Here is a 13,657-nt window from a genome sequence, read left to right on the forward strand (position 1 = left end):
TTGAGTAACATCCTTGACCCTAGCACCAAAAGCAATATTCCATTCTGAATTCACATTTATGATTGCAGAAATGCCAGTCTGTTGCCCTAAGGAATTCCCTATTATTGCTTATCCAAATCTCCTTCCCCTACCACCTATACGGTGAGGCAACCCTGGTGACATGGACTGTTTCTGGTTGCACTCCCCAGAGAACCCAACACTCTAACTTCTGTTCAGAACCAAATAGTGGTTGGTGGGCAAGATGTTGTTACACCATCTTTCTTGTCTTCTTTGACTTTCTGGCAGTTATCAATTTCCTCTTAACCTGGAGAATGATCCAGAAACATGATACCAATATGACTCCGACCCTCACAATGCACTGCAGTGACCCCAGCTACTGCTCAAGCTCCAAAACAGAACTCCTCCAGCTGATGACACTTGCTGCTCATGTGTTTGCCCAGGACGAGTTTCCACAAGAAGTAAGATGTGCATTTCAGGGGACTGAGGTGTCCTGTTATGCCTTTATTTATCGACTAACTAAACTAACAGAAATAAGCTACAAGTGATTGGAGAGTAATATTTTTTTAAAAACCACCAGCTGATCCACCAATCATTACCTTCCCATGTGCTGACAGCACTTAAAAAATATATATTGCGCTCCCTGATGCTTGTGCTTCCTCCGGGCTCTGGCCATTCTGCTGTTCAACTCCGTTAGTTCCACATTCCTTACCACCCTTCAACCTGTTAAAAAATACTTCCCTTTACTCATCTGATTTCCTTACCGTCAGAAGTCCACCTATGTACTCACTTAATATCAGACTTCCAAGAATCCTTTGGTGTTTGTACTGGACAGTTCTTCACTAAGTAATCTCCCTCACTGCTGTTTTTTGTTTAAACTGACTGGACACCTCTGAGCCTAAATGAGTTATGGGAATGAAGGGCTTTGACAGTACAGATACATAAATCACTAAAGGTATCAACAGTTTGATAAAACCTTAAGGAAAAAACCAAATAAAAACACTAGGAAGTTCCTCCGAAACTCATCTCCAAACTCTGTTGCCTGGGTCTCAGCTCCTCCCTCTGTGATTGGAACCTGAATTTCCTAACACACAGACCACAATCAGTAAGGACAGGCAACAACACCTCATCCACGATCATCCTCAACACCAGTGCCCCACAAGGCTGTGTTCGCAGCCCCCTACTATACTCCTTATACAGCTGTGACTGTGGGGCCAAATTATCCTCCAACTCAATATTCAATTTTGACGATGACACCACCGTAGTGGATTGAATCTCAAACAATGACAGGACAGAGTACAGGAATGAGATAGAGAATCTGGTGAACTGGTGCGGCGACAATAATCTCTCCCTCAATGCCAACAAAAAGGAGATTGTCATCAACTTCAGTTAACGTAAAGGAGAACATGCCCCTGTCTCCATCAACAGGGACGAAGTAGAAAGAGTCGAGAGCTTCAAGTTTTTAGGTGTCCAGATCACCAATAACCTGTCCTGGTCCCCCCATGCCAACACTATAGTTAAGAAAGCCCACCAACGCCTCCACTTTCTCAGAAGACTAAGGAAATTTGGCATGTCAACTATGACTCTCACCAACCTTTACAGATGCATCATAGAAAGCATTATTTCTGGTTGTATCACAGCTTTGTATATCTCCTGCTCTGCCCAAGACCGCAAGAAACTACAAAAGGTCGTGAATGTAGCCAAATCCATCACGCAAACCAGCCTCCTATCCATTGACTCTGTCTACACTTCCCACTGCTTTGGCAAAGCAGCCAACATAATTAAGGACCCCACGCACTCCGGACATTCTCTCTTCCACCTTCTTCCATCGGGAAAAAGATACAAAAGTCTGAGGTCACGTACCAACCGACTCAAGAACAGCTTCTTCCTGCTTCCATCAGACTTTTGAATGGACTTACCCTGCATTAAGTTTATCTTTATGCCCTAGCTATAACTGTAACACTACATTCTGCACTCTCTCTGTTTCCTTCTCTATGAACGGTATGTTTTGTATAGTACGCAAGAAACAATACATTTCACTGTATGCTAATACGTGACAATAATAAATCAAACCAAATAGGGTTCGTAGAATCAAGGAGAAAAGTTGTTAAATTTGTGAAGAAACTTGCTCAGGCAACGCTTAGAGTACTTGAAGTCCTAGACTCCATATATAAAAGGAGGATATGGAGGCACAGAGCAGCACTCGCAGAGTGGGGACAGAAAAGTTACTGACTATAATTTTAAAGAATTGTAATGAAAAAAGGAATAGATAAAACAGGCCAAATTTTGTCAATGTACGGCATCTAATAGCATTTGGCAAACAAATTAACGAGGCATGCAACTAAATATCTCTTTAAAACAATCTGATTAAAGGATTTTGAAAGTAGAACAGCACCAAGAACTGAGAAGGGAGTGGTGTAAATTAAATTAGGTGAATTTAATGTCAAATCAGGGACAGAAAGAAAGATTGAATTAAGAAAAAAGAGACAAAACAAAAGATTACTTAAAGCGTTATGTTTTTAAAATCTCCAGCAATTAAAACCAGGAAGGAGACTCCATACTTGCAACAGTAATTTCAGTGTTGGAGAGGTTGTTTGGCATTAATTAATGCTTATCACATCATTAAGAGGGTACATAAAATTGATTGGACATGATTTAACTTGGTGGCAAGTTTATTTCATATGTACTGTGAAAATACAGCAATTCACCTATTCTAATAATGAGCCAGATAGTGAATGCCTTTTTTGTGAAACTAATGGTGAACCAGTGCAATTTGGGCAGCAACCTTTAGATTTTTGGGTTTAACTGTACATGTGCCCCTTGCCCAGGGTACTGAACCTTTTGCTCATACATAATGGTGATCGCCATTAGCCTCACTGTTATTTTGACAGGAAAATCTGAGGTAATATCTTTATTTAAAAACTAAAGTAAAATGTTATATTTTAACTGCTATTAACGGACTGACAATGTATTGGGTGGTATATTTAAAATTGGATGATACGCCATGATTATATGGTAAATCAGATTTTAATCTGCAGATTAATTCGATGAAAGGTTGATTAAGATGATTTAAGTTAAACTTTCAGTTTTAAACTTAAAAGTGAACTTTTATATAGTTAGTGGCAGAGCAATTATGGGCTGGTTCAGGTAAGAAAGAAACTCAGGCTACAGGGAAACATTAAAATGTGCATGCTGCATTATTATCTATACTTTAAATAAAGCATTGCAAAATTCTTTCAAGTAATTTGGGTCACTGTGCCATTGTTAATTTTAATGGATATTATTGAAGACAAGGAGCAAATTTAACAATTGCTGGTTCAGTTAGCAGAATTAGAGATATTTAACATCTTAGTTTTCAGAAGAAATCATTCAAGATTAAAAAACTGTAAAACTTTCTGCTAAAGAACAAGTAACAAGCAAGAAACAACCTGCACCGCTGGTGTAGTGGTATCATGCAAGATTCCCATTCGATTTCCAGGTGGCACATACTAATTTGGGCAGCACGGTGGCACAGTGGTTAGCATTGCTACCTCACAGCACCAGGGACCCGGATTCGATTCCCAGCTTGGGTGACTGTCTATGTGAAGTTTGCATGTGTGTGCCCCATGTCTGTGTGGGTTTCCTCTGGGTGCTCCGGTTTCCTCTCAGTCCAAAAAAAAACCCCGGGTGAATTAGGTTGATTGGCTATGCTAAAATTGCTCCTTAGTGTCAGGGGGATTAGCAGGGTAAATATGTGGAGTTATGGGGATAGGGCCTGGATGGGATTGTTGTTAGTGCAGGCTCGATGGGCCGAATGGCCCCCTTGTGCACTGTAGGGATTCTATGAACATTTTGCAGATTTGTACACAAAGTTTACTAAGTTGTATATATAACAATATTTCCATGCAATTATGGTCGTTTTTCCATTTATCAGATTCTAAGCATTTAATTTGTAAATATTGTATTAATTTTAGCTGATGCAGTCTGGACCTGAACGTTTCTGTTTTTGCAGAGACTGAACTGAAGACATAGTGAGACTTCTACATAAATTTGATTACACAATTTACTGCAATTAGATTGTTAGACTTCGCTCACGTTAACTTGTACAACATAACTTGTAAAAAGTAAAGGCAATGTTTGCTCATATAAAATTAAAGAGTTGAAATAGAAAATTATTAAAACCCATGCAGTCCAGTTACATTACAGTGCTGAGACACCAAATGATTGAAGTCCATTGTGCTAAAAAGAAAAAGGTTCAAATGCCAGACCCAACAAATAGAGCAGTACTCCATGTTTGCATGGTTGTGCAGAATCCATTTGAGCACTTTGGCATTCAAATCACTCTTTAGAATCTTGCTCTTTAGAAAAATAACTAATGTCTATCTCACCAAATATTTGAAGCAAGCTTGGGACACTAACAACATTACATAAATAGAATGTTAATTAGTATGTGACAATGTGATTCTTGGAGTGGAGTGAAACATCATTATTGTGCTCACCTCTTGATGGCTCTAATGGCTATGCTGGAGTTGGCAAACTCATTCCAGGTGTATTAGGCAGATTTTAGCAGATGTTTCTAGTGAGCTTAATCTACACCCAATAGATCAGGGTTACAGAATTACAGTAGATCTACAGACATTTAACCACAAAGTCCTGTTCATAATGAAAATTCTTAAAATGTATAAAGCTGTGATTTAATGGCCGTTTTGAAAGTCTATCTATAATGATGATTGCATGCAATACTATGGTAATACAAGAGAAAAACAAACTTTGCCAGGCTCCCTAGAGGTTTAAAGGTCAAAGTTCCACTTATTCCAGGATGGTCCCTGAACCGATCTGGGACCAGTGTTCTAGCAAAAAGGATAAATAGGGTGGTCACAAGGACTTTAAACTAGCAAGGTGGGGGGGAAGGGAAGAGTAAAACTGCAGGAAATATAATGGTTAATAGAAAGCAAAGCAGCAGGTTAGCATGTGGGGAGAAGGTTTCAACGACATCGAAAATCAGGAAAAAAGTTAAAAGGAGAACTCAGGAAATGTTATTAATGGAGGTGTTAGAATTCAAAAAGATACAAAATCTAGCATAAAGGCACTTTATCTGAATGCTCGTAGCATTCAAAATAAGGTAAATTAGTTGACGGCACAAATCATTGCAAATGAGTATGATTTGGTGGCCGTTACAGAGACATGGTTGCAGGATGGTCATGACTGGGAGTTAAATATCCAGGGGTATCAGACTGTTCGGAGGAACAGACAGGAAGGTAAGGGAGGTGGTGTAGCTCTGATATTTAAGTGAGATATGATATGGGTTCTATGGAAAAAAAGGTTGAATCCATTTGGGTGGAAATTAGAAATAGTAAGGAGAAAAAGTCACTGATAGGCGTAGTCTATATGCCACCAAATAATGACATCATGGTGGGGCGAGAAATAAACAAATAACTGACACATGTAAAACTGGTACAATTATGGGGGATTTTAATCTACATGTCGATTGGTCAAACCAGGTCAGTGAAGGCAGCCTTGAGGAGTTCATAGAATATATTCGCGATCGCTTCCTTGAACAGTATGTAATGGAACCTATGAGGGAGCAAGTTTTCCTAGATCTGGTCCTGTGTAATGAGACAGGAATAATTAATAATCTTACAGTTAGGGATCCTCTCGGAAGAAGCGATCACAATATGGTTGAATTTAAAAGCGTGAAAAAGTAAAATCCATTACTAGTATCTTGCGCTTAAACAAAGGAGACTACAATGAGGGAGGAGTTGGCTAAGGTAGACTGGGAGCAAAAATTTTATGGTGGGACAATTGAGGAACAGTGGAGGACGTTCAAAGTGATTTTTCACAGTGCTCAGCAAAAGTGTATACCAGTGATAAGGAAGGAACGTAGAAAAAGAGATAATCAGCCATGGATATCTAAGGAAATGAAGGAGAGTATCAAATTGAAAGAAAATGCATACAAAGTGGCAAAGATTAGTGGGAAACTAGAGGATTGGGAAATCTTTAAAGGTCAACAAAGCCACGCAAAAAGCTATAAAGTAAGATGGAGTAAGAGAGTAAAGTAGCTCAGAATATAAAAACAGATAGCAAAAGTTTCTACAAATATATAAAACGAAAAAGAGTGGCTAAAGTAAACATTGGTCCTTTAGAGGATGAGAAGGGGGATGTAATAACTGGAAATGAGGAAATGGCTGAGGCATTGAACAGGTATTTTGTGTCAGTCTTCACAGTGGAAGACACAAATAACATGACAAAAATTGATGATGAGAAGCTATGACAGGTGAGGACCTAGAAACTATCATTATCACTAAAGAGGTAGTGTTGGGCAAGCTAATGGGCTGAAGGTAGACAAGTCTCCTGGCCCTGATGGAATGCATCCGAGCATACTAAAAGAATTGGCAAGGGAAATAGCAAATGCACTAGTGGTAATTTACCAAAATTCGCTGGACTCTGGGGTGGTTCCTGCAGATTGGAAAACAGTAAATGTGAAGCCACTGTTTAAAAAAGGTGGGTAACTATAGGTCGGTTAGCTTAACTTCTGGAATGGGGAAATGCTCGAGTCTATCAAGGAAGAAATAGCGAGACATCTGGATATCAATTGTCCCATTGGGATGATGCAGCATGGGTTCATGAAGGACGAGTCATGTTTGACTAATTTGGTGCAATTCTTTGAGAACATTATATGTGCAGTGGACAATGGGGAACCTGTGGATTTGGTGTATTTGGATTTCCAGAAGGCATTTGACAAGGTGCTGCACCAAAGGCTGCTGCAAAAGATAAAGGTGCACAGTGTTATGGATAATGTATTAGCATGGATAGAGGATTGGTTAACTAATAGAAAGCAAAGAGTGGGGGTAAATGGGTGTTTTTCTGGTTGGCAATCAGTGACTAGTGGTGTGCATCAGGGATCAATGTTGGGACCACAATTGTTTACGATTTATATAGATGATTTGGAGTTGGGGACCAAGTGTAGCGTGTCAAAATTTGCAGATGATACTAAAATGAGTGGCAGAGTAAAATGTGTAGAGGACACTGAAAGTCTGCAAAGGGATTTTGATAGTCTAAGTAAGTGGGCAAGGGTCTGGCAGTTGGAGTACAATGTTGGTAAAGGTGAAGTCATCCTTTTTTGGTAGGAACAACAGCAAAATGGACTATTATTTAAATGTTTAAAAAATTTGCAGCATGCTGTTGCGCAGAGGGACCTGGGTTTCCAGGTGGTTTGCAGGTAATTAAGGCGGCAAATGGAATTTTGTTCTTCATTACTCGAGGGATGGAGTTTAAAAACAGCAAGGTTATGTTGCAGCTGTGTAAGGTGCTGAGAGGCCACACCTGGAGTACTGTGTACAGTTTTGGTCTCTTTGCTTGAGAAAGAATAACCTGGCACTGGAGGAGGTGCAGAGGAGATTCACTAGCTTGATTCTGGAGTTGAGGGGGTTGGCTTATGAAGAGAGACTGAGTAGACTGGCGCTATAGTCATTGGAATTCAGAAGAATGAGGGGAGATTATGAAGGGAATAGATAAGATAGAAGCAGGGAAGTTGTTTCCACTGGCAGGTGAAACTAGAACTAGGGGGCATGGCCTCAAAATACGGGGAAGCAGATTTATGACTGAGTTGAGGAGGAACTTCTTCACCCAAAGGGTTGTGAATCTGTGAAATTCCCTGCCCAGTGAAGCAGTTCAGGCTACCTCATTGAATGTTTTTAAGGCTAGATACATTTTGGAACAGTAAAGGAATTAAGGGTTATGGTGAGCGAGCGGGTAAGTGAAGCTGAGTCCACAAAAAGATCAGCCATGATCTTATTGATTGGCCTACCCCTAGTTCTGTCCCAGGTTTTTTTCTGTGGTGTGTTGTTAGCGGATTGTAGCTGCCATCACCAATGAAATTTGCGAACTTTCGCTTAATTGTTATTCAGTGACCCCCCCCCCCCCCCCCAACTGCACGAGTTGAAATACATCTTTGGCAGGATTAGCTTGGGTGACACCTTTTACAGCCAACATGCACTGTCAAAAATCACACAAAAATGATTGGGTAATATACAGGAGTATCTTCAGAACTATATTCCAGCATCCTGTTAATGCCTTGAGAAGAATGAGAGATTTTGCAGAAAAAGGGAAAATGTCATCTCTTAAAAACCCACATGACAAATATATAGGTCTTCAAAAAAAAAGGAAATGAGACAATTCTGGAATTTAAAGTATAAATATAACATTTACAAACCGAATTTTTCAAAATGCCAGCATGCTTTATGGGATGCAGACTAATTTCATAAAAATTGTTTATAGTAAGTCAACTAAAAGTTAAATGCTGAAAACAGAAAACTTTGATGCACATTATCTCTGATATATATTGATGCAGGAAATATATCAGGGATAACGTGCATCAAAGTTTTGGTTTCAAAAGCATGTGCAGAAAATCTCCATGACATTTGCTGTGTTCAAATACATTAGTATCAGTGTTCAAATGTTACTCAGCAACAACGTTGTATTTATATAGCGCCTTTAATGTAATAAAGTGTTCCAAAGACGCTTCACAGAGGCATTTTAGAACAAAATGTGATATTAGGGCAGATGAAGAGGTAGGTTTTCAATTTAAAAAAACGTAAATTTGTACAGCACTTTTCACAATGGAACATCCAAGTGTGCTACAGCATATTAAGTACTTAGAAGTGCAGTCAATGTGGGAAAAGTGGCAGCCAATTTGAACATATGCTCTCAGAAACAGCAATACAAAAAAACTAGATAATCTATTTTCTAACTTTGAGATAAGTATTGGCCAGGACACTGGGGTTAACTCCCTTGACTCTTCATTGAAATAGTGTTCTGGAATCTTATATGTGCACATAGAATGGCAGGCAGTCCCTCTGTTAAACATCTGATCAAAAGGCACCTAACAGAACAGCACTCCCTCAGGATTGCAATGGAGTGTCAGCCATAATTTATGTGCTCAAGTCCTGGAGTGGGTCTTGAATCCACAATCTTTTGTATCAAAGGCGAGTGTGCTAAAAAATAAGTCACGTTAGCAAGGAAGTCAAAGCAGCAAGTGTTTAAGGAAGATATCGCAGAGCCAAGTTTCAAGCAGATGAAAGCAAAGCCACCAATGGAGTAGTGAAAAAAACTGGGGATGATCAAGAAGCCGGAATTAGATGAAAGCAAGATTGTAGCGCTGGAGGAGATTAGAAAAATAGGGAGACCAGACCATGGAGAGATTTGAAAACAAGGATGAGAATTTTAAAATCAAGGTATTGCTTAATCAAAAGCCAAACTAGATCAGCGAACACAGGGTGATGGATGAATGGCATTTGTTTATGTGCAGAGTTTTGAATGAGTTCAACATTAGGGACAGTACAATGTGGGAGGCCAACTAGAAGAACGTGGAATTATCAAGTTTTATAAGCTAACATAGTATATTTTGGAAACAATTGTGTGACACTTTTACCATTTAATATATCTCCAGGTGCTCCAGTTTCCTCCCACAGTCTGAAAGATGTATTGGTTAGGTGAATTGACCTGAATAGGTGCCGGAGTGTGGCGGCTAGGGGAATTTCACAGTAACTTCATTGCAGTGTTAATGTAAGCCTTATTTGTGATTAAATAAACAAACTTCACTTCAATATGCAACCTAGATCACCAAAATTAATTTTGGGGGAGATTTTTGTACATTCTGGTTCTAATGTGTTCCTTAGATTCTATATGTAATATCCAGAACCATCTATTCCAATCAATTCAATAGCTTTTATTCCAACTTTAGGACAGGACATTAGAGACAAGTATTAAAATTAAACTTACTATCTGAAATATAATTGTTGCCTTTTAATATGTAAAAAAAAAATTCCAATTCTATTAATGATAATCTAAAGAATTTTGGATCTTTAGTTACCCAAAGCTAGTGCTCCCCAGATTAAAATGAGATAGAAAAAGCAAGCATTTGATAAATGTTGGGCTCATAACTCAGAAAATAAAACTGAGTAGTTATTAGTAGAAGGGAAAACATGAAAAACGAAACAAGAGGGCAGAGTTTGAGAACAGAATACCAGATAACAAAAGAGAGCCCAAGTCCAAAGATGTGTAGGTTAGGTGGACTGCCATGCTAAATTACCCTTGGTGCCCCAAAATGTAGGTTGGGGTTATTAGCAGGTAAACACATGGAATTATGGTGATAAGGCTGGGTAAAATGCTGAGTTGCTGCAGACTCGATAGAACAAATGTTCTCCTTCTGCACTGTGGGGATTCCATCATCTACGATCTTAAAAACAAAGATAGTGAAAGGTACTCAAATGAAGGGTGGGTCAGCCAGGGATCAAAAAGAAAATCTTATCAAGTACAGGGTTCGATTAAGGTTTTACATAGTGAGAAAATGCTGCAAATGTCACAATAGGAGGTACTAGTGAAATGGGATAGGATAAACAGCTTTGCAGTGCTTAAATTTGAAAAGCCACTCTGTCTGGATGGCATGACTGAACCATTGAAATTCAAAGGGTCTCGTCACAATCTTCTAATTTTCCTTAACTATGAAAGTGGCACCAGAGGACTGGAGTATTTCAATTTTGATATGTTTGGAAATAAAGGGAGGTATAAAGCCAGTCATGCTAGATCAATCAGCCAAACATTGGCTGTGGAGAAGCTTTTAAGCTATGAATCAAACATAAAATTCATTAGAACTTGGAAAGAAGGTAAATTGTGTTTGACTAACTTCAGAGTTCTTTGTTGAAATAACAGAGTTAGGGAAAATGACATTTGAATAGTACAGAATCGACCAATGAGCAAAACTGAAGTTCATGGGATTAAATGAGAAATGACTATATGAATACAAAATTGTTTAAGGGACAAAAAAAAGTAATGGTGAATGAAAACAGAAAGAAATGAAATACACAGCAGGTCTGGCTGCCTATGGATGGAGAACCCTAATTAACATTTCAGATTGATGACTTTCCAGAATTCGCCCCCCCCAGCAGAATTGAAGAAAAGTTGTTGGTGCTGTTTCTCTCTCCAGACTCTGCCAGCATTGCTGAGTATTTGTTTTAACTTTGTATTACTGCAATGTAAATTTCTTCTAATTAAAAAGAGCCAATTATCAAATCAGAAATATGAAATACACCAGCAGGAGTGAAGGCCAATTTCCCCCTCAGCTTTATCTGAAAGGTGCTACATCTACCGAGGCTGCATTTCATTTAAAAAGCAGCAGGTAAAACTTGTGATCATTAAACATTTATCCCATCTTTTACGTTATACATTAGAATAATTAATGCTGCATTGGTAGGACAATAGAACATTTCAGTTGAAAATAAAAGTTACAGATATCACAAGTACAAAACAATGAATATTAAAGGATTTAGAGTTGATTTTTAAATATTCACTTAATTATCTTACATGATCACTAATTAAACTTAGTAAAAGTATGAACCATAGAAAACAGATTAATCAAATACTTTAACTACGAGATGAGGATTTAAGAGGCATAGAAACTTCAGATGTTTTGCCAAAATGAAAAAGAAATGCGATGGTGGAACTACAGTCAAGGATAAAAGATGGTGTTTTACATGTAGATGCTTCCTTAGAATGTTCAAGAGACGATACCTGCAGTATTCTGGACATTGTTTATTTCACGCTTTGCAGTGTTTTTCTTATTTTATTTTCTGATCCTTGCATAACAAGGAAAAAGCTTATTTCATTCTGCTAGAGTTTCACTGTAAGGTACTAACGGACTGTTACATAAGGATGATGGTAAGAATACCACATGCTTAATGCAGTCACAGAATTAAAATGGTTCCTTTAACGAGTGGAGCCGCCTGGGACTGAAGGATTTTTTTCCTTCCCTTTTGTTGCCCATTTGTATAGTTTCATAGCCATAAGTCACTGTTGGTACTTCATTCAATAGCCATTTTTGACAAGTGAGCCTTGATATCATGTGTTGACAGTAAAAGATACAATTGAACTTAATCTGTTCACCCATTTCATCTCAAGCAAAAAAATACTGGCCATCCTTGACACAAAGCCACAGGTGCCAATTGATTAGCTTCCCTGACTGAATTCAGCATAGATTGATCGATATGGCTAAACCAGCTGAACCCCTTGGGAAATCATGCAAGTTATACAATACAGCATGTAAACAATTTGCAGAGACAAAAAGTCACTTGGGAGAAAAGTAAAGAAAAAAGAAACTGATCTCAGAATTTTCTGAATCAAAATCCTTGATCCTTGCATTCAAACACAGACACCTATGGTCAGTTGCTGTCAAAATGTTATGTTTTTTTGTGCAACTACTTGGCAGAGCAAACCTCCAACTGATAATCATATCCATTTTTGTTACTTCATATTAATCATAACAGGATTGAAACAAAGAAATATTAAGCACCAGATTATGGTAATCAGTCCAAGGTTTGGAATTATTTTAAATAAGTAACACCATCAAAAATGCTATGTCCCTGTAAATTGTATACCAATGAAAAAACTATTTCCACTCTATCCCAGACCTTCAGCCACTGCTTTACACCAGTGTGACATCTTTTAATTCTCATACAAGCTATCCTTGTAATGAGTGAGAGATTAGCAATTTTTAAAGTATTGTGATAGTTGCGTGTTGTGAGCTCACGTCCTACAGACTCTGCCCATTCATTTCAATCAGGATCCTTACAGATAGCTGCCAAAGAGATTTTTATTCCATCATTCTGCATTGGATTTCAGCCCCAGATGTGAAAGGACAGATCAATGTTATTTTTTACTTTGGTGATAAAAAGTTAGAACTAATTTCCAGCTTGAAGAGTTAATTGAATTCTTGTAAGAAACACTTAAAATACTGCAATTAAGTTTGATACTCAGCAAGGGTGGGTTTAAATGGAATGGAGGGTCTTGACCTGGCTTTAAAAAATTGCCTCTTTACTCTCATATTATAATTTACTAAATACTCTGCAAGTACAATTGCTTGTGGTGCAGTCAGAAAAATCATATTTGAATGAAATAGATGAAAGATGTGGGCTTAGGAGGGAAATATATACGAGTGATAAGGAGGGTAAAAACACACATTTAATTCTAAATGTCAAAACACTTTTAATGTTTTATGTTTACTGACTGCCAATGTTGACAGACCTGATTGAATGGAACTTTATTCTTGCTGAAAACACAACTTCTATTCAAATATAAATTAGATTCATCACCAGGAGATATTTGAATTTTTGTTTTAAAAAATCACTTTTCCAAATTTACTGGCATGATACCAGAAGTTCTTTTAAACCATGTTTAAGCAGTATTCAACAGTATTTGGAAAATGCTAGGTACTGCTACAGGTAGTCCACTAGTCCTCTTCAATGCTACCACTGTCTCCAGCTTTAATCATCATCGACTGTTGGCTTTATCGTTACACCTCTTCTTATCTGACCCCAGCCAATTAAACTGTGAAAGAAAGTAAGTTAATTAGTCATGTGAATGAAACAATGCATGTTAATAGTTTATTCAACTGTAGAATGATATTAACAATCGATTCTAATCTACTTTCTGGAAGGGATCACTTGCCAGGTTGCCACCTCCTCTTGCTTTGCTCTGCTCTCCCTAGTTCAAAGGTAAATTATACTGTCCCTATCGGTGTAGTAGGGATGTAGGAAATGTCGGTTAATTCAGAATAGAAAACAGAGGAGACCAGACCTTCATGGTCGGTATGGTTTGGTAGCATACTAGGTGGTGTATTTACCAACAA

At 38.2% G+C, this 13,657-nt stretch overlaps 1 protein-coding gene and 1 long non-coding RNA gene across 2 annotated transcripts in view; one reads left to right on the top strand and one right to left on the bottom strand.

The window, feature by feature from the left end:
• The window catches only part of LOC144506426 (uncharacterized), a 38,304-nt gene that overhangs the window by 16,210 nt on the left and 8,437 nt on the right, over positions 1 to 13,657 (top strand). The gene's annotated exons all lie outside the window — the stretch shown is intronic.
• Positions 9,683 to 13,657, bottom strand: part of eif2s3 (eukaryotic translation initiation factor 2, subunit 3 gamma) — a 36,149-nt gene continuing 32,174 nt past the window's right edge. Inside the window, exon 12 of the mRNA XM_078232537.1 lies at positions 9,683 to 13,356. Within this exon, the coding sequence (XP_078088663.1) occupies positions 13,293 to 13,356 (64 nt within the window). The 3' untranslated portion in view covers positions 9,683 to 13,292. The remainder of the gene's footprint in view (positions 13,357 to 13,657) is intronic.

This window comes from Mustelus asterias, chromosome 17, assembly GCF_964213995.1.
Source record: "Mustelus asterias chromosome 17, sMusAst1.hap1.1, whole genome shotgun sequence".
NCBI lineage: Eukaryota > Metazoa > Chordata > Chondrichthyes > Carcharhiniformes > Triakidae > Mustelus > Mustelus asterias.